General features: G+C 42.7%; 3 protein-coding genes across 7 annotated transcripts in view; 2 read left to right on the top strand and 1 right to left on the bottom strand.

Annotated features, from left to right (window-relative positions):
- The window catches only part of llgl1 (LLGL scribble cell polarity complex component 1), a 45352-nt gene extending 42589 nt beyond the window's left edge, over window positions 1-2763 (top strand). For all 3 annotated transcript variants that reach the window (XM_029246874.1, XM_029246877.1, XM_029246876.1), the window contains one exon: window positions 726-2763. The gene's annotated coding sequence lies outside the window, so the exon portion shown is untranslated. The remainder of the gene's footprint in view (window positions 1-725) is intronic.
- Window positions 2764-3860: 1097 nt separating this feature from the next.
- flii (FLII actin remodeling protein) lies at window positions 3861-19306 on the bottom strand. Its single transcript, XM_018740490.2, has 30 exons — window positions 19175-19306; window positions 17334-17444; window positions 17116-17187; window positions 15632-15712; window positions 15245-15330; window positions 14644-14805; window positions 14426-14529; window positions 13887-14062; window positions 13333-13490; window positions 13148-13232; window positions 12888-13035; window positions 12672-12805; window positions 12050-12262; window positions 11736-11915; window positions 11538-11620; window positions 11303-11377; window positions 11122-11205; window positions 10856-11027; window positions 10105-10209; window positions 9762-9953; window positions 9239-9427; window positions 8995-9134; window positions 8190-8382; window positions 7629-7783; window positions 7373-7433; window positions 6542-6670; window positions 6334-6440; window positions 5796-5901; window positions 5507-5572; window positions 3861-5385 (listed from the first exon to the last, which is right to left on the bottom strand). The coding sequence occupies exons 1-30, from the start codon at window positions 19235-19237 to the stop codon at window positions 5251-5253; spliced, it is 3765 nt and encodes a 1254-aa protein (XP_018596006.1). The 5' UTR covers window positions 19238-19306; the 3' UTR covers window positions 3861-5250.
- On the top strand, window positions 18546-24874 carry mief2 (mitochondrial elongation factor 2). 3 transcript variants are annotated; one of them, XM_018740508.2, is made up of 4 exons: window positions 18546-18600; window positions 22481-22635; window positions 22800-22965; window positions 23407-24874. In XM_018740508.2, the coding sequence occupies exons 2-4, from the start codon at window positions 22501-22503 to the stop codon at window positions 24465-24467; spliced, it is 1362 nt and encodes a 453-aa protein (XP_018596024.1). In that variant the 5' UTR covers window positions 18546-18600; window positions 22481-22500; the 3' UTR covers window positions 24468-24874. The 3 variants fall into 3 exon arrangements, with proteins under 3 accessions (XP_018596024.1, XP_018596029.1, XP_018596018.1); XM_018740513.2 differs by lacking the exon at window positions 18546-18600 and adding an exon at window positions 19419-19576; XM_018740502.2 differs by lacking the exon at window positions 18546-18600 and adding an exon at window positions 20301-20444.
- The last annotated feature ends 770 nt before the right edge of the window (window positions 24875-25644 follow it).

The following is a 25644-nucleotide window of genomic DNA, read 5'->3' as shown; positions in this document are numbered from 1 at the left end:
TTTCGAGATGAAAGATACAAAAGTTTCCTTGCTGGTGGAGTAGAGCCACCGATTGATTTGTTTGGAATTCACGTTGTGCTGGACGATGCCTAGCGGAGTGGACATTTTTAATGATGATGGTACCATTACACAAATTGGCCTTGGCAGCCAAGACAGGGATTTGAGGACACAGTAGTTCTATGGGGGGGTGTGCAGCAGACAGTCCACTTTCACATATTTTGCATCTCCATGGAAACCAGAGACGACAACCTGTCAGGTGTCAAGTTTGGGCATCTGTGCTTCTAAGGCAGCGTTTGTTGAATGGTGTCGCAACACAAGGGCCGTGGTGGCTCAACTGGTGTTGCCGGACATGTCTCGGGTTTCTCGGGGGGAGTGACAATGCACACTGACACTCGTATACATTATGTAGTGACCATACTCTTACCCCCACTCACGCTCTATGGTGTGAAGATATGTAAATGCTGTCAACTGAACATAGTTCTCTTCAGACTACCTATTGTTAACCTCTTTCCGCACAGATCAGATTTAGCTGTTTTTCCCCGTTGTCTTTGCATGTGTATTTAACACCTGTGTGTGTTTAGGGAGATTCCCCGGGATGCTTTTGCACTGTTGCACGGTGGCTGCAGTAACGGGGGGGCTAGGAGAACTTGAACTTGACGTGTGGATCGGACAACGAGAATGTTTTTGTTTGAAATCCACGTGGTGATTGTGTGCCTGTGTTGCAGCAAGCCCTTGCTATGCACTTGGGCAGAAGCCAGACTGCATTGGACACAGCCCAGCAGGACCTAATGGAGCCGAACATTTTTAGGAGACGACAACCTAATAGAACTGAAGCTGGACTAGAACTGCTTTGTTTGATTTTGAACAGCGATGTGAGGACATGAACTGTCCCGAAAGACAACGGCTGTCGTTTCCCTCCTTTTCCATCTCTGTTCACTCCTCCATCCTGTGTAGCGTGATGCCACAGTACCGACTCCTCGACCAAGTTGCCTCGTGTGTTTGCTCAACCCTGCACTTGTCAGGTTTCTCTTGGACATGGGGTGGGTGTGTGTGTGTGTGTGTGTGTCAGGATCCCAAGGACAGCTTCTGATGTCATACATGAGCAAAGCAGCCAGTTATTTTCCAATGACTGTTATATTGGTTCACAGCAATTTTTTTTTGAGTGACTGCAGCATTGAAGGGGACCGAGTTAATATTTATTGTAATAATTCCCAGTTGCTGTTAGGTTTCAGATGCCCCCTCTCAGCCTCAGCTTAACGCTCTGGTTTCCGGACATGTTGCTGCAGGGACCACTTGAGGGTCTTAGGGAACCACTTGCTGGAATTTCATCCAGCAACATATGAAGTGTGGGTTTTTTTTTTTTTTTTTTTCTTCCTCTGGGGTGACTTGTTAACCCTCGTGTGTAATGAAGAATCAGGATGCCGGTGAGAATTCAAAGTTGGACCCTGTGGGTTTGAGGAAATGGACTTTCCGAAAGGATCCATGAAATCGGTTCTGGTGTTTGACAGGACTGTTTCCTGCACTTTTTTTTTTTTCCTTCCTCCCTTCTCTCTAACCCCCCCCCCCCCCCCCCCCCCCAACTATGATTGGAGGAGGCTTGTGATTCCTTTGCCAAGGCTTCATTTCAATTCCCTGCTCACCTACCTTAGTCCTAATTTAGGTTCTTGTCCATGTTTTGGCTTAATGTCTTTACCATGAGTTGATCATTTGTGCCAGTGGACTGTAAACACGGCAGCAGGGAACATGTTGAGCTACGTTACAATGACAGTAGATGGTCCTGGTAGCAGGACACCTGGGTTACTGCTTCCCAGGGTGTGCCGAGGCTTCATGGGGGGGTCCAGTTTGTGACTGGTTCCAAACTCCTCTTGTCAAGCTTTATGTAACAGGCTGTTTTTGCTTGGTGTGCAGGGAGAGTAGTTGCACAGAGGCAATAAATTTGTTTTAACGTACCTCTTTTATTCCCATTCACAGTATTAACGTATGAATCTTAGTGTATAATTTTTGTAATGAAAGGATTCTATATAGTCACTGGTGTGTAAAGTGCTCATTTTATTACTGTTTTTGTCTGGAGATTATATTTTTTAACCATAAGTGCGCTGAACCTACAGTCCGGGGACGCTAGAGAGACGAGGCTGAGGCTCTTCCGCAAATGTTTTGTTGGGGAAAACTGCGGCTTTAAAACGTTTCCGGAAGTTTCTCCACGATGCAAACCCCGTGCAAGCAACGATAAGATCTTAACGTTGGTGGAAATAAACATCAGAGCGTCAACGTTCAGGTCGGGGTGGAAAGCAAACTTTTTTTTCAGGTGTGTGAACACCGAAGGTGCAGAAAGTCTCCTGCCCTGGATGTGTACGAGTCGAAGAGTAAGACTAATATACTGTGTACAAAGCCAAGGATGGGCCTCCAAGAAACTGTTGTAAAATGTCATTTAACCTCGTCATTGATTTCTCCACTGCGCCACATTCCTTGGTTTGAACACTTGAGTAAATGGCACTTTTACTTGCGCTTGTAGCTTTTGTATTTTTTTTGGTTTAGAACTGCTTTGAAAGGGACCTTACACCTGTAGTGTAATTTATATGGATTTTGTGTGCTTGCTTTTTAGTCCAAAGTGGACCTTTTAAAACAGTTGGCAACTATCCTGTGAAATTTCTTAGTTTACATATATTTTTTTCCTCATGCAGAATGTACCTGTTAATTACTTTTTCAGATTATATAGCATTAAGAAATTGATAGTGATGAATTTAATGTCAATAAAGCATTATCACCTGGTGTCTGTCTGCCTATGTGCTGTAGGTGCTCTCTTCCCTTAGATGTTTTGGGGAAAAGTTTTGTCTTGATAAACTTTGTCTAATCAACCATGCAGCAATGAGTTGCCATAGTCACTTGGTGCTGCCCAAATTCTAATAAAAGAAAGGGGTAGGCAAGGCTAGAAGGACTTGAATATTTTGGGAATGGGTGGGGGGGTCTCAGCACAACCCTCTGGGGTGGGTTTTTTTTTTTAAAACCTTTTTGATGTGATACTCATTCTCCAAAGCAGTGTACAGCCAGGCTGCTGCTAAGAAGTTTTAATTTGATCAGTTCTGGGTATTTATGTGTATGGCAGCAAGAGCTGTGATTGAAACCCTCATCCTTCCCTTACCAGCTGCACAGGGGCCTACCTGCCCCATAACTTTTCCACCAGTACTTGAGTTTACAATGTTTCCTTTTTAGTTCAGCCTTGTTTTTCATAAGTATGAACTGGGATGACTTGTTCTAAAACATTGATGGAGGCAGCAAAGTCAACCTGAATATCTATCAGGTTTAATACAAAAGAGGCTCTACATAAGTTTCCAATGTGGCAATTAACATTTACAGTTACCTACTGAAGGCAGCTTTATATGCAGTGCTTATGACTTACCTATCTGCACACATGGGCAATTTATACTGAAGTAACTCCACCTGAAAGGACTCAAGTTTGAGGGTGACAGTTCTAACCCTCTTAGATTAACATTTGGCCAAGTGCTATATATGTACCTCTGGTTTTTCTATACAGGGTAGGAATATTGACATTACCACTGCAATAATATTTTTATAAATACATTAAATGATTAGGACTGTTTTATGCAGTTAGGTGATGTACACTCATAGGATGGAGGAAACTGGCTGCAGCTAAGTCTAATATGTATTTTCCATGATATAGATGTTGCATTAGAGAAATGCTTGACACTCTTGTACATTTATTCATTTAGCAACCGTGCACTAAGGCTGGACCAGTTGAGGTAAAAGCATGATCTCAAACATGCATATGAACTACCATGCTTAATAACCAAAGGCTGATCACCCAGTCTAAAATTTCCAGAAAACATACCACCATAAACCAATTCATTATGAACTTTTATTCTGGTACAAAATAAATACAGTATTTTCTGTCCTCAATCCCTCAGACAGTGACCACCTCTTGGGGATATTCAATAGAAGCCAAGTGCAAAATCAGCTTTGGTACTTTATAGGGAAAAGTATATCCTTATGAGTAATGAAAGTAAGTAGAGGATAAACAATGAATAGCTAAAACAGAAAGGGGGGGGTTACTAAAACACAAACACCAAGCTTCCACAGAGATGACAAGCAGATACTGGTCTAGAAGTCTAACTCCCTGGAGGCCTTTTAATGAAGGGCTGCAGCAGGAGTAATAACAGTGTACGTTGCATATACAGGAACTTGTAAATTGCTTCCCGGCAGTTTTGTGCAGTTTGAGTGCCGAACAAAGGACGTGCTACAGTGCAATGCTCACATTAAGAGATGAGATCCATTTCAAAGGACTTCCCCTCTCTTCCGTCCCCCCATTACGTTCTACTTCGATGCATTGATTGCTTGCCTGTGGTAAATATCGCAGTCATGCTGAGCAGCTCCCTGGCTACAATACTGGTTGCTCAATCAAAAAGGGGGGGGGGGGGAGATGGGGGGGTAGCTCTTCATTTATGACATAAGAACCAGAGCCTTGCGGCTGCAATTCAGCCATCAGGGGTGTTTTGGCACCGTTTTCACCAAGCATCAGACTGATAAAATCAAGCTGAGACAAACAGTAAGTAAAACATTCTCAGGAGGACAGTATTCAGCTATAACCGTGTGGAGGATTTTGACATGTACAGTCTGACACAGACTTCACATAAATTACATCTCAGGAATTATTGCATGTCCTGCTCTCTCAAGACATCGCATGTGTTACTGTGGCATAAATCTTTCCTAATTGTAACAATGATTAATATATATATGCCTATTTGTTTGACTGTTTAAACCTCTGCAAAGCAATACTTAATATAGATACTGAGGCCAAAATGTTAAATTCAGCCAAAGCATTAAATAGTTTTTTTTTGCAATTACATGTGAAGCCCTAATAAAATAGATTGTTGATGCAGAAGAACAGATTAAAAATTGTAACCTAATACTTAGACCTTTACACAAGTAGTTGTTTCACCCCACAAAAATGTTAATTTGTCCGTAACTGGTGATGCATTTTCAACGGAAAACAATCCTGTTGTATGAATGAAATGCAGCTTTTAAAAAAGTCCTACCTTTTACCATCTTACAATCTCTCATATTCATTTCAAAACATTCACCACAACATGACCTTCCTGTAAACGCAGCGAGTGGGCAGTGAACGGGGTTTAGAAAAAAGTGAGCGTGTTGCAGTATATTGCATTCTCTAATGTCTACCTCATGTGGACGGTGGAAGCGTTTGACAGACAACATGCTGTACTTGTACTGCGCTCTCTAGGCAGGCGGCTTCCGGAAAGCGCTCCAGGCATGGAAGCAGCGTGTGAAGCAATGAGGCTCATTGCCTTTGCGCACCAGACGCAGCTTCCTGGGGTGCTCCGAGTCCTTCGACCTCATGTGCTGGATGTACACCTGTGGTCAGCAGACAAAATAGGCATGTGGAAAGGCAGGGGGGTGGGGGGTGGTGTCAGTGAGAACCAATGAGCAGTGAGTTTCGGCGTCTCACACACACGGCCCCATCACTCATCCGTACCTGACAGGCCTTCAAGCTCAGTTTGATCTCCACCTGACTGGTCTGAGTGCCCACCCACATGTATACCTGGCCATTGGAAAGGAGGGGAAACAGCATAAATCAGAGAACACATCATCTCAGCCTGTTCAAAATGAATGGTACCAATATCCACAGGAAAAGGACACATGAATCATTAAAAGGTAAAACTGACTGACTTGTGCTCTAGTTTGTATAACAGGAGGCTGACATTCACACCCTATTATTCCAAATGACTTCAACAGTATGATTGTCACGGGGCTGAGCCACCGACCTCTTTTCCATTGTCCAGAAGCATGATGTCATCATCGGCAAGGTCGTCTTGGCAGAAGTCAGAACACTTCTCCGACACGGAGAAGAAGCCTTTTTCATTTGAGCACCTGAAACCAAACCGGTTTTCACTGAATGAAGGCTCAAAAATAATTACCGAAACAGAGCTGCTGCAGCCATTCCGGCTACACTCTACTTGAGTTTAAATCCAACATGAGTTAATGCTAAAGGTGAAGTTCAGGGACCTTTCTGTCTGGAACTTGGATAAAGTAAAATGTCCAGCCTGCCTGAAAAGGAAGGGTCTCCGTAACTTCCTTGATTTCTAGCACTATTATTCAGATGAATGTCTTCATTGCTGCTACAGGCTGGCAAGTTAAAAGTCAGGTTGTGTGAAAGAGACAAGTCTTGTGGTGGACTAAAGGGCAGTCTCATACATCACCTTGTTTTACATCCAAGGTGTCAGGGGCCCAGGAGAGACTGCGGACTCCGCTTGCAGCTTTGTCTTATCTTTAAAGGACTGATTTCAGTACTTGGACACATACCTGAAGAGTCTGGCATATTTCATGTAGTCTGCATCTTCATCGTACGGCTTCTGAGAGCCAATTCCCACCCAGAAGAAGTTTTCTGGCTCCTCTCCCTCATTGATCACCTGGAGGCACAAAACCATCAAATAAATATCAGGCATTTTGACCAGATCATAAAACTGAACGCTGTAGCAAAGTGTTGCACTTTTTTTTTTTTTTTTTTTACCTGTTTGCTATAGGTGTCATCAAACATGGTGTTCATGATGTCTTCCGCTAGTTTAGCCTCATCTGGATCTGCTGCTCTGCCCACCCAGGTGTACACTATACCTTGGTTATCCGTGCTCTCAAATGGCACCTACAATGCAAGTTCACTTCAAATTCAACACGAAAACACTGTGCACACTTAAATGCGTAGGAACAAAATGTTTGACTGAGACCTCTAAGGTTTAATAAGGTTTTATGTTTGAGAAAAGCGGAAATGTACGTGGATGTATGAAGCAAGAGCCAAACGTATCCAGAGGGATGTCCTCTCCAGTTACACTGACCCCCACGTGATAAAGTCAGTGTCTGGCCCTGGGCAGGGTTCCGACAGGGGGCCTTTGCATGACTTGGCCCTCAACCAGAGAAAGGCAGGAAATAAGAACCACCTGCCACATTCTTGAGGTTTACATCGGAAATTACAGAATAACTAAAATAATCTTTTGTAGCCAGTGATGCAGGAATAGTAGTACATATTCTCTATAAGAATCTGAAAGATCAAAATACCAAATCAGTTTAATGACTCATTTTGAACTGGACCAGCTTTTCTGGGCCCATCCCACTGTCGCTCATCATCTACCTGTTCCCCCCCCCATACAATCATACATCTGATGGTTTACATCAGGAGGTGAAAATGCCGGCCTCATGTTGGACTGCATATGCTGGTTTGTTTATTCTGTTTTCGTTTCATAAATGAGCAAATCAGATCAACAACTTATCTTTGTATATGCATATGTAATGGCTTTGTGATTTTGTTGAGAACAAGTCAGCAAATCCCAACCAAGCACAGCAGTCCTACCTTTAATATGAAACAGAATTCTGAATTGAGGTTGCTGGAGTCTGTGGGAATCTGGATTGTCCTTAAAACACAAGGTCACAGGATCAGTACAACCACAATATACAGAATATCTTTAATTCTCTGACTAAAGGACATTCTGACTTTGCAGATCTAGGTTCATAACTGCACTCTTCATTTCTGAATAACTCACTCACTCACTCACTCCTAACTCACTCACTCAGAAATGCAGATGTACAACGGGAGTGCGGAAGCGTACCTGGTGCACAGGGCACTACCATTAGTCCTGATGTGGTACAAGCTAGGCTGCACATTGTCATCCTTCAGCTTCCTCTTTCCTTTATGGATGATGAACTTCCTCTTGAAATGCGACAGAAACTTGAGATTCTCCTGCTGCTGCGTCATTCGCACAACCTGCATAAAAATGAACATTGGTCACAAGGGCATTTTTATTATTAAAAATTGCCTAACGTAAGCCAGTCACAAGTGGAGGAATGTATTAACAGTGAAAATTCTAGGGACAGCAGAAGGTTCCCATTTCTTCTCAGCAGATGTGGCCAGTGAATACAGTAGCTAGCGTAACAAATAAAAGGCCACTGCAGCGCCACCTGGTGAGGAAACTGAAAAGTGTGGAATGATTATGTCACTCAGTGAACACTGAAATGACACTCATTTGATCATTTCTGCACACAAACCCAACATGGAACTATAGTGTATAGCAGGTTTCATTTTTTGTCACATTTACTTACATTTTTTAAAAATTTCAATTGATTTAGGAAGAGTAAGCCACCGGACCGATGCGTGCGGTTTGTATGTTCACCTCGAGTTTGCCGGGGAAAAGGCTCTCAAATTTCTTCTGGAGGCTGAAGGTGAAGGTGAGCCAGCCCATGTTGGAGGCTTCACGCCCCTGCCAGAAGTACACCACACACTGGAAGTCCTCCTCCTCCCCCTCACCGTCCCCTTTGTCGCCTTCCTTCTCTTCATTTTCCTCGTACTCCACAGGCACCCAGTACCTAAGCTCATCCCAGAGGGAGACGGCACGGAATTAGTCCCATCTTCTACCACAAATACAACTTCAGCCATTCTCTCTTTCTTTCTCTCACACACACACACACACACACACACACCATCTGAAACCGCTTGTCCCATATGGGGTCGGGGGGAGCCGGAACCTAACCCGGCAGCACAGGGCATAAGGCTGGAAGGGGAGGGGACACACCCAGAACGGGACGCCAGTCCGTCGCAAGGCCCCCCAAGCGGAACTCGAACCCCAGACCCACCGGAGAGGGACCAGGCCAAACCGGCTGCGCCACCACACCCCCCTCAGCCATTCTCATGAGTGCCAAAAAAAAGTATATGAGCAATATTGCATAATGCACAGTGGAAACTCCTATTGATGACAGAGCCTGAACTGAGAAAAGTTTGTGGTGAAACTTGTGCTATTTTTACAACCAAGTTACAACAGGCCCTACAAAATGTCTAACATATAAACCGCGCCACAGAATGCAAAACTCAAGAACGTGAAGTGTCGAGTGACAATTTTGGATTTAAAAAAAAAAAAGTATAACATCCAAAAATGAAATAAGAACAACGGTACGTTCGCATCACAGACTTCGTTATTTCACCTGCACAAGAACACGTAACAATCCTGAGTGTAGAAGTGTCCAAACTCCTCTTCTGGCAAACGAGCAAATTTCTTTCCCTCTAAAACAAAGCCCTCCATTCCGTCCAGATCTTCATTCCACTCCTCCATCATCTGCTCAGCCTGCCAAAAAAAAAAAAAAAAAAAAAAAGGGAAAATATTGTAAGACAGAGTACACCATACGTATATGGAGCCATCCTCTGAACAAATGCGTTTTGGGTTCTCACCTCTGCGAGAGGCATGGGCGGCTGTCGCGGGAGGAACAGGGCTGTAAGGTCAGCCTTCATCTGGCCCTTCTGCTCCACGTCTTTCTTCACCTTGCCTGACAAGCCCTCCTTTTTCAGGACCGTCTCGGCATTGCGTGTGTAGTCCACCTTGAGCACGTCGTCCCAGTTCTTAAACTTGGATTTGAAAACCTTCCATTTCAGAGAACACAAAATGTCAGAAATGGTGCTGGATGGCACAAAACTTCCAACTTTAATATACGAGCCTGAAATTTTTCCTCCTCACATACGAAGCATGACTTCAGAACTGGCAGAAATATTTTCAACTTGTCTCACGTGACTGCATCTAACCCCAAAATCAGTGTCAAGTCTCCTAACAATCATTTCAGATCATTTGTAGGCCATCTGGTTTATTTTTTAGCCACAAAAGGCAAGGAAGATTTAAAGTGGATGTTTTCGTAGTCTATTTAACTAGATAAACGAGTGACAGTATGGTCATTTTTGTAGGTGAGGTAGCGTCCACTACCTGGCACTCGGTTCCCTCCAGGTTGCGGATGACCATGGCGTGTTTCGGCCGGTGCAGCATACCACACACTTCCTGTCCCAGTTTGAGGGCAGCGGCCCTCACCAGCCGCGGGGACTTGCGCCCGATCCAGATGAAGACGTCCGACCAGCAGTCAAGGATGTACACACCCTTTGTGTCCAGGAGGCTCTGGAGCTGCAGCCCATGAGAGGCAGAAACAAGTTATGAATGACACTCATAAAAAGGCAAAGTTTTCATCAGAAGGGGGGGAAGGAAGGAGGGGAAAAGGAAAACAACTATAAACGAATTTAAAGATGCGCTGATGTCGTCAACATTCTGATGGTACCAGTCTGTGCTCAGGAATGACGTCCAGTTTGAGCTTGTCTTTGTGCTCCACTGACAGTTTGTAGTTAATCTGAGGCAGTTCCAGGTACCCCAGGCCAAGGCCAACCTACAATGAAGAGTAGACTCTGAATTACTGAAATACCACAAGAATTCCATTCTGACTGAGGGTTTTTACAGGCCTGAACTACACCTAAACTGTACACTATGTATTGTAGTCATTTACTGGGGGGGGGGGGGACGTTTGGAAGTTTCCTCCCTGCATCAGAACTGCTGGAAACCACCACCCCCCTCAAGGGTCTCAAAAAATCTTTCAGGCTCTTTCTCTCTTGATCTGCTGAAAGCTGCACAAATTTCCATCAAGCCATCTGTTACAGTCTCAGTTCTAGAGGCAGCTACACATGTAACGTGTGGGGGAAAAACGGTGATATTGGACAAACTGCACTTTGAAAATTGTGTAAATATACATCTGGTCAGTCTACATCAATCTTTATCTGCTGTGAAATACACTTTTGTTTACTTTGAGCTGCACATTACTTGGGGAGGGATCTACCAAATCAATAAATATGTGAACTAAAATCTCTAGGACATGATAAAAAGAATAGATAGCCCTGCATAGATGTGCAAATTAAAATAAAAGCCCTTTAATTAAAAGGGCCATGAACAGAAACATCTGCTTCAAGTGATCTGATTTAATTCCAAATGCTTCTGGCTCCACAGTCACTGCAACAGATCATACTGACAGCATCTTGTACCTTGTACAGTTTGGGCCGAACCGGGGTGAAGTCGTCCGGAACATGCTTCTTGATTTCTTCAGGTTGCCCCCCAAGGACTTCCCAGAATTCTGGAGTCTCCTGATGCTGAACCAGTAAAGTGATCTCTGCTTTTCCCTTTCTCTCATTCTTGTTAATCTTCTCAGCAAATAACCTGCCACACAAGCATACATTTATTTTTGTGATGTACAGAACTATTACTGGAATTATTCAAATATTTCAAATCATTACATCCAACTGTTACTTACCTGGCCTTTGTAGTGCCACTCAGCGTGGCATTAGCTCCTCTCCACACATAGATCACTAAACCAGTGTCCAGCAGGAAGACAAACCTACAAGAGACGAGCTCATTTGACCAGGACGCTGATGGGATAAAAGGAATCACAAAGACTAAAAGATAAATGAAGAAAGTATCATATTAAGACATACCGTGGGTCCAGAGAAGAAGCCTTCAGGGGGACAGATTCCAGCTTGATGTTCTTCTTACCATAAACTCTGTGGAGCCTATTTAGAATAAACAGAGTTGAAATCAGATTTTTCTTCCTGTTATCACCCTAGAACACCAGTTAATTTATCAATGTGTCACCAGCAAGATGCATTTATGACAACTTTTTAAGAAGTAACATCAACCAGTCCCCTCCCATGATCCTAACCCAGTTTTTACCTTGTTACATACTGGGTGTCCTCCACTGTGAAGAATCCGCTAGCAGTGCCTCCCTCGATATAGGAAATTTCATTGTCAAAAATCTATTTAAAGAAAGTGTGGGTTAATGACTTTGTTTAAATAATTCTGAATAAATGGCAGTTGAGACACAAGCAGCAAAAGTATTCAAAAAGGTTTCAGCAATGCTCCTGCACTGACCGCAGTGAACTCTTCACTCTCGTCCCCCATCTCCTCCCGAATGGTCCTGCATTCCGCACCCAAGTAGTTACGCAGGTTCACCGCATGGATGGCAGAACCTGCTTTCTTGTCCAATGTGGCTTCCTGACCAATCCAGTAGAAGATATGCCAGTTCAAGGAGCCATTTTCATCCAGGTAGGTCTAGAAATAATAATAATAAAAAAAAAAAAAAAAATTAAATTAAAAAACGTCTGGAAAACAACGCTCAAGAATGCCGGCCCTGGACGCAACACTTCTGAAGAGAGTAAGGTGAGGACGCGTAGGTCTGTCCTTGCCTTCAGTACGATGTAGCAGTCTGCTTCATAGAACTTCCCGACGAAGGCCTCGTCTACCTGAACAGGCACAAAATTCTCGATCTGCCACACAGTGACCCCTGGAATCTGGCCCACATCCTCCAGGAAGAACTCAGAGTAATCCAACTGGGGCTTCTCCAGGTTCTTATCCCAGCGCCGTGCCTTCAGGTCTGAATATTTCAGCTCATTATCCTCCTGACAAAGCATCACAAATGTGCAGAGTTCAAGCATTCTTGTTCCCACATGTAACTCACATCACAACAACGATACCTCATTCATTCATTTTTGCGTTCAGACCCGCTTTTGTCAACTTTTAGCTGACACTAAGAATTCATTTTATTTTTCTTTATCACACTTCTAAACAGGCTGACAAAGTAAATCACGTAAACAGAGACCAGAGACATAACAAGAAGCATTAATAACAGTAATGAATCATATTGACATTTATATTTGGAATCTCACTTATACGTACAATGCATTTACGTTTAAATAATTCCACATGTAAAAGCAATTCTTCAAACACGGTTTTGACAAAAAACACTCTACGAAACCTAGAAATGTTCTCATAAAATCTGAATTTTTGAGCGTTGCTGATTTATCGTACCTCCATGGATTTATTCTTTTCCTGGGCCACATCCGTCATCCCTTTCAGGACCTGTTTAGCCTGATCATCCTGAGCTGAATCCTTCCGTCTTCTCAACCTCATCTTTCTAGCCAGCGGATCTCTCGGACTGTTTCCTGTGCAACAAACTGGGTTAACGCCTCCTCTCCAACATTTCCTTCCTTTATTGGCAACAGTACTCAGTGATGCACACAGTACCTCCACCCGCTGCAGCCACAGTAGCTGGAGATGCCCCAGCCAGTCGGAGCTGGTTTTGCAGTGAGAAGTCAATGTTGTACCACTCAGCTGTCCTGTCTACTGGTTTTGGGGGCATCACAAGGTTTGGATTTTCTCTCACATCAAGGACCTGGAGGCAACAAAACAGTCGTATCACAGTTCCAAAGCTATTTAAACTCACAGCACACTGAGCAACACATTTTCCTTTATTAAATAAACTTTATAAAACACAATATTCGTACCTCTAGGTCTGTGAGGAAATGGATTGCTTCAGGTAAAGTAACAAGGCGATTCTTATTGAGGACCAGCTTTTTCAACTTTCCACACCTACGCAAGTAGGCACAACATTTATAATTCACATCATCAGCCTTAAAAATGCTCACACCATTATCATTAACATTTCATACCATTATCCAAGCACGCATACCTGCACAATCCTTCAGGGATAAGCTCTAGATTATTGTTGGCAGCCATAAACTCCACCAGGTTGGACAGCTTCCCAACCCCGGAGGGGATGCCATCAAAATCAAGCTTATTTGAGTTCAAATACAACTTCTTCAGCTTCGACAACTTGCACACAGCTGACTGAACAAAAAAGCAAGCAAAACACTGTCAAAATTATGTCTGTATTATGGTTAAACCACATTGTCAGTAACAGCCACTGGAAAAACAAAACAAGTTCAAAAGTATATCAACATATCCTTTCATTTTAAAGCTCTGCAGCTCAATCAGACACTCAGTATTGGTCTCATCCAGCTGAAATATAAGTTGAATTACAACTGAAACACTCAAGGATAAACACACTGGTGCACAACATTACAAGCACAATTTCCATTCAAACACCTGCAAAACCAAGAATTCTGATTATACTGCAACATGCTTAAAAGGTTTCCAGTATTCTGCTTTGGCTTCAAGTTCATATTGCATTATTTTTAGTGTTGGAAAAATAAGCCCTTTACACGATTGCACAGCTGCCCTTACCGGCAGTGATGTCAGCTGGTTTCTGGAGAGGTTCAGAGTCTCTAGTTGCGTCCACTGATCAATGCACAATGACAACTCAGAGATCTGGTTGCTGCTCAGGTTGAGGCGTTTCAGGTTAGACAGTGTGTAAAGGCATTCTGGGACCCTGGTTAAATCATTACAGGACAAGTCCACATCTGAAAGGCAAGAGACCCAGGACGTTATGTACTCGAGCACCATCTAAAATATTTCCAACTGCGAAAGTCCATCAGTTTGCGGAGGGAAATGGTAACATATCGGAAGATGCCCGTGGATTCCACAAACAGGCTACGTGTCACTTTCTAAATAAGAAAGTAAGCATATTATAATTTTACCAAACATAATAAGTTGTAAAACGTCCTGTTTCACTGCTGAAGTTGTACATTAAAACACAAACCAGAGATTTTATGTAACTGACACAACTGGCTAACTATGTTATAGTACATTAAGTTAAAGCTGTATAAAGCATCTCTGTATGACAGCAGTTAATGGAAACATTCACTCAGTGAGCCGTTCATTACCTGCAAGATTAGTGAGGCCCTCCAGGCTTGTTGGCATGTTGCTTTGGGTACGTTGGGTATTCCTCAGATGGAGGGTTTGAAGGGCTACCATGGCTGGCAGTTGTCTAAACACAAAAGGACAGGAAGGTTTTTTTTTTCCCCCCCCAAAACCACAGCATATCCATCACAGAGCACCGTTTATATGGTGGCATATGAGAAAGATGCCAACTCTGTTTTACCTTAGCTGTGCATGCATGAGGGGGTTGTTGTTGAGTATTAAGGTCTGCAAGTGAACCAGGCGTCTCATCTGCGGAGGCAGGCTATCCAGCTTATTGTCACTCAGATCCAAGTATAATAAATCCGTGAGGTTAATGAACAGCTGATTTGGTATGTTGTCAATGCTGGAAGGGGAATAAAACATATGCAATACACTAAAGTTCAGTAATTACAAACACACACACATATTGTCTGAAACCGCTTATCCCAAGTCGGGTCTCGGCAAGCTGGAGCCTAACCCAGCAACACAGGGCGTAGGGCTGGAGGGGATACACCCAGGACGGGACGCCAGTTCGTCACAAGGCACCCCAAGCGGGACTCAAAACCCAGACCTCCCAGAGAACAGGCACAGGCCAAACCCGCTGCGCCACCGTGCCCCCCGTTCAGTAATTAACTGTCTTTTAAAGGCCATCCATACATCCACCAATTATCAGTAACCACCTCTTGTCTTGGTAACATGGGGTATGAGGCAAATGAAATGCCAGGCCATCACAGGTTTTGTGTTTAAAAATTCCCTTCGAAACTGATGCAAGACCACAAACGGTGGCTGAGGAATCTCCTCACCTGTTGTGGCTGAGGTTAAGAACCAGCATGTTCCTGGAGTTCTCAAGGTCTCTTGGAATCTCAGTCAGCTGGTTGTAACTCAGATCCTGGCAAGAGATTTGTTAAAGTAATGTGAACAAAATGGACAATGAAACACCCAAAACTTTCAGTATATGCTGAGGAGGCACAAACAGAGATACTTCATTAAAGCACATAAATTACCTTAAGCTCCCTTAAAACTATGAGGGGGACCTACAAATACATACCTTAAAATAACAATAAATACATATATGGCCACTAATAACACAAATCCTGTGATTACAGTTATACAAGGACAGAGAAACAGAATAAATAAAATATCTGAGACACACAAGTCAACACTTCATTTAACTCAGCAGTCATACAAACCAGAACAGAGAGGTCGTCCAGCTGAAAAATGTCATCCGGAACTCCAGAGTTCTTAAGGTTGTTTGCTCGGGCAACGATCGCCTTAAGATTAAACAAAAAGTTTTCTTTTTAAAAAAAAGAGGCATTGGATTAAGGATGTATTCATTTTTTTTGTGTGTTTCACATTAGGTCAGTAACCATTCTGTAAGAATGTGTATTTACAGTTATTAATTTAGCTGACATTTTTTTTCCAACGCAACTTACAACATTAACCTACATAGAATTATTTGCTCATATAGACAGCAAGAACTCTGCCGAGGGGTTCCTTCGTGGTCCCCTGCCAGTCCCAAGCCTGGATAAAGGAGGAGGGTTGGGCATGGGGCTAGCGACCCCATCCCGTAAAAAACCCACACCGCTACAGAAACGCCAACAAGTACTCAAGACATCTCGGCCTTGGGAGAAGATGGGCTTCCAGCTGGAAGTCTTATGACGCGGAGTGGTGAAAGCCAGAAGCATCTGGAAACTGCTCAGCCGATCACCATCCTTTCAACCAAAGCCACCCTTAACATCGGGACATGGAAACTGGCCCGGAACAGAGATGCCTGGAGAGCCCTTGTTGACGGCCTATGCCCCAAGAGGGGTAGCAGGCACAAGTAAGTAAGTAATAGACAGCAAGGTTATTTTAGTGGAGCAATTTAGGGTAAATATCTTGCTCAAAGGTAGTCTAGCTGGAGGTGGGGTTCAAACCTGCAACCTTTGGGTCCAGAGGCAGCAACCCTAACCACCACACTACCAACTCTCCATCCTTGCTACAAGACGACATGGGCTTTTTAACTCATGAATGCAAACAGGACTAGGAATCTCTCCATAACTAATTTTCTTCATAAGTGCAAAGTCACTTTTAAGATAAAATTTAAATCAATACAAGCCTAATAGCAGACAACGCTCAAATTATTAACATGCGTGGTTTTATATCCTCAACTATAATAAATAAAAACTTGCAAGACTAATTTCATTAACCAAGCTATGTTAAAAACAAATTTAAGATTACAGAGAAAATAGCCTCTATCTTCTATGACTATTATATGCAAAGAACAAGTGCAACATTATTTTTTTCCTCAATTTTCATCACCCTCACTCTCATCTCCATGGGATCAATTCACCCCTGGGTACTTGTGCTATTAGTAATCCCTCAAAACACCAGACCTGAACTGTGAAAACTTGAAGCCAGGTGAATTAAGATAGTTAACACCTATTCTGTTTAGGTGCATTTTACTGTCGTCTACTGGCTCGGAAGGTAAACACGGGTCATGTTTCTGCTGCGGATATTTTAGGAAACGGATCAATACAAAAAAAAAAAAAAAAACATTTCAAATATGCTGGAAAACACCTGTATAGTTTATAACCCAAAGTGCTAGTGTATTTAACATTAACCTATGGCAAGCACTTGACTGTTCACTGACATTTATAGTGTATTTACTTTAGGAAGTGAAAGGCATCCTTACCCTGAGACACGGGAGACTGGACAGCTCGCCATGTAAAGTGGTCAAATTGTTGTGACTGACAGACAAGTGCTCCTTTATAGAAGAAAAAAAAAGTTTAACATATGTAGGTTTAAATATTAAACAGCTACGTTTGCAGTAACAATGAGCAGACAGAATACAGTGAGCCGTGCAACAATAAGTGTGGAAATAATGTGTTTTTAATGTGCAGATAACCTCACCAGCTTGTGCAGAGAGGAGAGCTCCTCGGGGAGGTAACAGAGTCCCGTCCTGTTGAGCTTCAGCCAGCGCAGGCTTGACATGGCCTTCACATGCTCTGGAAAGTAACCTCCCTGAGGACGAGGGCAACAAAGCGGACCAGTTCAAACACCCAGCACTGGAAACTGGTTCCATCGTCCACTGCACACCACAGTCACACACCACATTTCCAGCTTCTGAAGAACATTTCACACCATCATTTCAACAGCTTTCCCAAGGGCCATCACAAGGTGGAACTTACTGCATCTGTATCACTGCTTACCTTAATATTGCAACTACCTGGTCTACTATGTATCTGTATCACTAACTCTTCAATCTGAACTACAGTATCTTATTCCTACTTACTGAGGTTATTCTCATAATTTACCGGTGTATCCATTACCCAGTTTACAGCCTGAATTACAAACTTTCGGAGTAACTCACTAAGTGCATAGCTTACAATCTGAATTACTAACTTAGTAGCGTAATGCTTAGAACTACTGCCTTTGGATCCAAAGGTCACAGGTTTGAATCCCACCTCGGGCTGTAGTACCCTTGCGCAAGGTATTTACCCTGAATTTCTCCAGTAAAATTACCCAGCTGTCTAAGCAGTTCTAAGTAGCTTAATACTGTAAGTTGCTTTGGAAAAAAAGCATCAATTAAACTAATATAACGGAGTGGCAGTGCAAGAGAACGTGGGTTCGATCCCCGCTCAGTCTGTGTGGAGTTTGCATGTTCTCCCTGTGTCTGTGTGGGTTTCCTCTAGGTGCTCTGGTTTCCTCCCACAGTCCAAAGACATGCTGTTCAGATTCCCCCATAATGTGTGTGAGAGAGAGAGAGTGTGTGTGTGTGTTCCACTGATTTATGGATGACTGACCCAGTGTAAGTAGTGTATCTAGCAGTGTAAGTCACCACGGTGAATAAAGGTGTGGGTGCGCTGATAACACAGTATCCATTGTAAGTCGCTTTGGAGAAAATCATCTCATCTGCTAAGTGAATAAATGTAAATGTAATGAAGGCAAATCTACTAACTGACTCACAGTCTGACAACCATCTAAGTTAAAACTTAACTGTCTAACTTACATCTAAACTGCACAGACTAACTTGCTAGTCTACTCACTGTCTAACAGTCGTTTCCTCGCAATCTGATTGGTTGGTTTACTCACTCTACCTACTATATTTAAGTTGGCAGTTCACATTTACATTTTAGCCTCCTCACTAAGACTAACCGTCCCCAGCAGCCAGGGCCAGGTAGGTGGAGAAGCACAGTGACTGTGAGTGACAAAATGTCTATTTTATCACCACATACTTCACCGTGTGTTGGGGCGTTAGCTTAGCCACACAAACCACAGCGGCAATTGAAATAAAAGACAACAAACGAGGGCAGCCGGTCCCCGTTTTTCCCCCCACATTTTACTCAATACTGACATTAAGTTGTCTCAGTGTACTACTATTTTGATTCATTATTAAGCAGGAACTAATAGCCCGTAGAAGAAAAGAGCCCCGGATGTAACGACGTGTTGTCGTCATGTCAGAACTTATAGCGGAGTTAGAAGCGCCGCTAACGCTCACAGGCGGCCCGCCACCAACTATGGGAATAACCGCCGTAGTGCTTTTCTGCTGCCCGGGCTCAGGGGCCTAGTTCGTACAAGAAGCCGGCGCGGCTCTGTCCACCGTTCTCTACAACATCATGATGTCACCTCCGCTTAATTAGTCACTACTAGTTCGTCGCCCGCAAATAAAGAAACAACAGCAGCATGTTCACTGACTGACTCATCGGCATTCCGAAAATAAAATAATAACAATAATACAAATAGCTACATACTTTGAAGTCGTTTCCACTAAGGTCTACCCCCCTGATGAAGGGGAGAACTCCGGTCGCGGCCATTGCAGCTGCTCGCTGTGAACCTGTTTCTATTTCTGGGTGTGTTCCTGGGGCGCGTCTCCGACACTCACACTCTCCCCCTACAGGACGGAAATGGTATTGTCCTCAGATGCTCCCCTAGCAAGTGCGAAATGGTATCGTCCGTTACGGTCTTATTTTATTTTTTTCTTCGTGAAATACCCTCTCCAGAGGAACATGGTATAGTCTTTGTACTGTATTCGCATATGAAAACAATGGTATCGTCCTTCATCACGCGCCCTTCCCGACCTGTGTGCGTGTAGGCGAGACGTCAGCAGTCAAATTACCCGAATACTGTTCAACTGAAATTATATGATATCACATGTATGTAAAAAATTTGTTCGTTTGAATTGTACTAATATAATTATGTGCACGACCGCGTCTGGTCATTTGGATATCTTCGATAAAGACCCAGGTGTGATTGTCTCAGGTGTAACGAAATGCAGGTCTTCTGGTCCCTGCTTAAGCTTTATATATACAAAAAAGCTGCTGCTCCCAGCCAACCTGAGTGTGTGATTTTGTTTCTGCTGAGCTGTTTTCGTTCAATTATGTACTAATCTGTAATCATATGATAAAGTGGTGATGATAGCAGTAGAAATACCGAGGACTATCCATTCGAAATAAATGTTATCTTCACGTATGAGAGAGAAGCTCTGCATAAGCGTAAGCTAAAAATCATATTCATATTACTAAATTAATTTACAGAGCCAGTGGAGGCAAATACATAAGATCAGTATAACCAGGTTTAGAGATTTGCAGGTTTAAGGTGAACAACTGGCTATAATAGTTGTAAGGTTGAGAATTTTGCCGAAAAAATTGTTAAATTACTGACGAATTTATGCTGCGTATCGAGAACTGGAAGAAGGCGCGGTTCCTTTCGTAAAGGCATCGTCCACGCGCCCTCCTCCATGTACCAGCTTATGACCTATTTAGGGACGTGTGAATGTAACATCCTGACTTTCTATTGGTAGACATGAGCAGTCCAGCGTTCTTATTGGTGCACGCGAACGGGGTCTCTTTCTATTGGTTTGTTGAAGTGTCTCGTTCAGTATCACCACTGGGGCTGTGCTACCGGAGTTGGAAACGTTACTAACTAGTCGTCAAAACACTTCGGTTTGGTAGTTCGTTGAATTTGTTAAACTAATAAAATCCAATATAGCATGATTCGGATTCAGTAAATCAAAAGGAAAGGGTAAGTAAGGATATATGTTAGTCTCGTTTGTTCGACTTTTTTTGAAGAGGAAACTCGTTTGAGGTACACAAGCCAGCAGCGGCTGGTACTGGTCGGCCCCCGTTCGCTCCTCTTCAGCGTGTTGTGGTGTTTAATTAATAATGGTGTCGGTTTTTATTTGGATAGTATGATGGCAAGCTTGATATTATTGTAGGTGGAGTGCGTCGTCAGCGGCTTCAGAGAAAAGTTTAGTAGCGTTGGTTTGCTCGGGGCTGTGTCTGAACCGGCATTCATGATACGAGTTAGCTTGTTTTGTTTTTGTTTTGAAAATGCCGGTTGCAGGCCTTGATCCAGCAGCTCGGTGAAGTGGTCGTCACTGCGTTGTACAGTAACAGTCACAGTACTGTACTTACAGTGTGGTGTTGGAAAAAGAAATTTTTCCCGAATTAAAAACGACCCTGCATTCACTTCAGTCACGGGTTAATAATTTGTTGCAAGATCATCTTCATTTTTTGGAGGTGAATGTGACCATGGTGGTGGGGGTTGTTCAGTTTATGAGTGGAACTCAGAACTGGACCCCCGCCAGGCCGGGAGGTGACCTCATACACAAGTTCATGTAGTTCTGCTGATCTTTTTCATATATAACTGCTCTGGTTAAGACTTGACACCAGAAACATCTACTTGCAAACTGAACATGTTACTGTTTGGCCAGGTGCTGATTGTGTTTATAAATGTATAAAAGTTTTTAGATTGTAAACTTCTGTTTGTATGGGATATTTTACAGAATGGACATGGAAAAATATGAGGAGTTTGGTCTGAAGTTTCAGTTTTATTAAACAGTTTCAGCTGATGCCTTTCTCCAAAATTACTTAGTGTTAAGGTTACAGTTATTTACCCATTTATTTGACTAAATAATTTTTACTCGTAAATACATTGCTGAAGGGTCCTGCAGCATGGTGTAGGGGTCAAACCTGCAACCTTGGGATTCAAAGGCAGTAACTCTAACCACAAGCTACCAGCTGTCCCTAAAAGGTCATTGGGGATTTAAATCTGCAGCATTCAGTAAAATTATGTGTGTGTTCTCTTCCATCCAGCTGTGTATTTCCAAAGATTTCAACCATGAAGATGATTCATACTGAACATTTATGCAAATATGTCAGATTTAGGTGTTAATTTATTTGTCCATGATTTGTACGTAACAGAAAAATGGGGTGCATCACACATTAAAATACGAAGTCCTGACTGATGTTAAAATCAGTTCTTGGTAGGCTGTGAGTTTTTGTACATGTAATTATTTATTCAGCTCTGCATTTTGATATTTTGTTATATAGAATTGGCAGGTTCTCAGCAGCCTGTTTTTAATTTAATCTGTAAGGTTGATACTGTGCAGTTTCTGTTCCCAGTGTATCTAAAACTTTGGAGTAGTGAGAAGTGTAAAATTTTAACTGTGTAACTAAGGCAATGCTTATTTGTGAGATCCCTAATAAAATAAGGGAAAAAAAATGTATCACTATTCTGGGACATGAGTAATTAAACAAGCCTGAAGTCCTTTGAATGGCTGCAACTCGTGGAGATCTATTTCAGTGAAATGCCGGCGCCAGGTGCACTGCTAAATCAGAGCTGCATTCATCCGGGAAAGTTGGCTGCACTAAATTGGGGTAAAAGGGGAGCAGAGATTTTACTTTTATACAACATTTTTCCTTTTCTTGTTGCCATTATCCCTTTGTGTTCATCTGTATATCGACTGAGTAGGTACTATCTTAGTGTTAAAGTATGACTTTTTTTTGATAGGTAAAATGGCTTCTTTCAGTAGAACCTGGTGGAAAAATAAAACTTTTATTGGTTTACTGCTGGAATACTTTACAGGGTTTACAGTTTGTGCCTTAATCACTGCAGTCTAAACTTCAACTCGATTACAAACACTCCTACAGATACTTTTTTTTTTTCCCCCCCCCCTCCCATAGGAGCTGAGAGTGACTTGTAGATGGAAATGAGTGTTATGTAAAGTGGGACAATGTGTTCAGGGATCAACAACAGTGTGTGTACGTGACTTACAGGGGCTGTGAGAAAGTGAGACATGAGCCACCAAGGAAAGAGGAGAGGGGAGGATGGTATTGGAGCAGTGATAGACTTCCTGCTGGCCAATGCACGACTTGTGCTTGGAGTAGGGGGAGCAGCAGTGCTGGGAATAGCCACCTTGGCTGTTAAACGGGTAAGCAAAAAACTGTACTGATTTTCACAGGAAAAGCCCAATAAACCAAATGAAAGCCATTAAGATTACTTGAATGTATTTAATTTGTCTGAATGTGGATCACTTTAGACACCCATATGTAAGAGAACTGATGGTAGCAATGCCACTTCAATGTGCTGTCACAGCTGATCGAACGTGCCGGCAAACCTCTCGATGGTGAAAAATCGGACCAAAAGCTAATGGACAGCTGGGAGGAGCTGAGCTTGGTCAGTGCTTCCCCCAAGCTTCTGAAGAAAGGCATCGAGGGGGTGGTGATGAAACAGATTGTAGCTGCCACCAAGGCACATAAAGGTACCACTTTTTTATTCTCTAAGTTGAGAATGTCATGTTGGAGAAAAGTGTCTAATAAATGTAAAAATAGGCAGCAGTAGCATACTAATTAGAGCTGCTGTATCGCCCTTGAAGGACCCAGGTTTAGATTCCACCTCCTGTTCCAGTACCTTCAGTCCACATAGCTTGATAAAATGAATGATGAAAAACTTGCCTTGATTACTTTAGTAAAAAAAATTACCCAGCTTAACATTAAGTTAATATGGACAAGAATGCCATCTGAATTAATAAATGTACTTTTTTTTTTAATTTTTATTAAGCTTTGACTTCATAGTGTAGGATGTTATCCATTATTGTAGTTTGTTTTTGGATGTTTCTAAGATCATTTGAAAATGTTCTTGTTACACAATTATTTTGAGAAAAGAATTTGTTTGCCACAACTCAATAAGTCTTATTTTTCAGCTGAATTAAACAAGTCATCGGAGGTGCCAGAGAAGCCAAATTCCAAAGTAAAGAGGCAGCAGTTGTGTGTTACTCTCCAGGAGAGGCTCCAGCACTACTACCAGAGCCATGCAGTCCTCTCTGTAGAGGATGTGAACAAGGCACAGCAGCAGGCTTTGGACATATGCACAGAGATCCAAGGCTTCCTTCACACTAAGCATCCTGACATGCCCCTGGGGGAAATGCACCTGGGAGGATCCTTAGTGGATGACTTCCAGGTGGTCGCTGCAGATCATGCCTGTCTTCTGGTGCCTTTGCAAATTGAGGATAGTCTTTGGCAGCTGATTCCTGGTGAGGATACTATCCTGGGTAACCCTCAATTCTGGATGGTCCGTCGACTTAACCTGGAGTATTTCCCCCGTGGTCGCAGTTTCTGGGACAAATACTCAGTGGGAGGATACCTTTCCTCCAGGTTGATAGTGGAGGTCCTAAACAAGACTGTGATGGAAACCATGAATTGGCCATCTCTCAGTAGTACTTTGGACTGTGTGGTTAGACCAGTGTTGGGGTCCCAGGAACTGAAGCTGGAAGTACTGAATCAGAAAAGCCATCTGTTCATCAGCATACTGCCCACCGTACAGCTGAATGACACTGTCTTGACTGCGCAGCTGGAGGTCACTGGTAATTTTGACAACTTATGGTACCAGAGTTTTTATACTGCTGAGACTACCAAGCTTGCTGAACTGGATGGAGTGGATGGTGGTGTTCGGAAGAAGTGCGTGAAAATCCTGAAGACTGTGTGCAGAAGCAGCCCATCGCTGAGGAGACTGTCTGGTCAGCACCTGACCAATGTAGTTCTACACCTCAGCGACAAGGAGTCTGACTGGACAGAGGCTGCTCTCGCCGATAGGTTTCAGCAGGCAATCGCAGAAATCATCGGTTACCTTGAAGTTGGTTGTCTACCCAGCTACTTCAAGCAAACTGTGAATTTGCTGTCGGAGTTTAAGGAAGAGGAGATCGATGAAATGGGTTTTCTTCTGTACTGTGCTGTGTCAGAGCCAGAAATGCTACTTCAGGCATAATAATGAGCAATACAAACAATTTCTAATTCCTACACAACTTATGAAATGACTCTAAAACCTAGGCACCTCCTAGTCAAGATGCTTGCAGAATAAAAGCCACATTTTTAAGAAATGAAGCTAAAACTTAGATTTTACTGATTTTTTTTTTTTTCACTGTTTTCCTAGTACTGTTTGCAAATTGTACATGTATTTGTTGATGTAAAAATTCTTGCAGAATTTTTGTAATATAGAATGCAAAAAACATTAATAGATTGCAAACTAACTTTGTTTTGCATAATTTGCCTATTTATTTTAAAGACATATTCACTTGGTGCACTTAATCCTGCTGCTGTATTCTGGGATAGCTGATTTGAGTCCTTGGACATGTGTAAATCTTTCTAGCTGAAAGCGAATGTCTATACAACCAGTGTTGATTATAAATATAAAATAAAGATGTTTGAAATAGTTTTAATTTGTCCTATCCCATCTATATTTTTTTTTCCCCTACCATTTTAAATAACTGCTAATTCAATGCAGTGGTGTGTTCCAGCATAGTGTAAAGCAGGGTACACCCAGGACAAGATAAGTTTATCACAGGACAATCACACACATGCAACTTAGCTGCTGACCCGACCCACTCTTTGGAAGGAGAGGAAACCCATGTGAACACAGGAGAACATCTAAACTCTGCACAGACTTAAGACTTAACAGGAGACTGTAAATAAAGGTTTGTTTTATATCGCGCATCAAGTGCACACTACTGAACTGGCAAAGATCTGTGCAAAGTAAAATAACTGCCCCTTACATTTACTTATTGTATAGTTAACTCCTCTTATATTTAGCCTTCACAATGTAAGTTAACATTACGAAGGACGACAACTGTGGATAAGTGTCAGTGCTGAAACTCGGAAAAAAGCCATTCGAGACGTGACTGGACACTGGTTTGTTTGAAGTAAATCCGGTTAATTACGAAATTTCCCCTCCTGTGACTCACTGGCGGGCTGTTTATTTTCTGTAATTCTGACATGAATTATCCCAAAGCAGGACAGTCACGTAAAGTCTTAAGTTAAGGTCCGTTTTTTTTTCCCTTCTCCTACTAGGCAGCTGGAAGGTGGATTTGACCGCGTAGATCTTCGCTCGCCGTCAAATAATCTGCTAGCTTGCTATGCTAATGCTAATAATGCTAATGCTAGCGGTT

This window comes from Scleropages formosus, chromosome 20, assembly GCF_900964775.1.
Source record: "Scleropages formosus chromosome 20, fSclFor1.1, whole genome shotgun sequence".
Lineage (NCBI taxonomy): Eukaryota > Metazoa > Chordata > Actinopteri > Osteoglossiformes > Osteoglossidae > Scleropages > Scleropages formosus.
The sequence above is the reverse complement of the archived record's forward strand: the minus strand, read 5'-3'. Positions and strand labels throughout refer to the sequence as shown.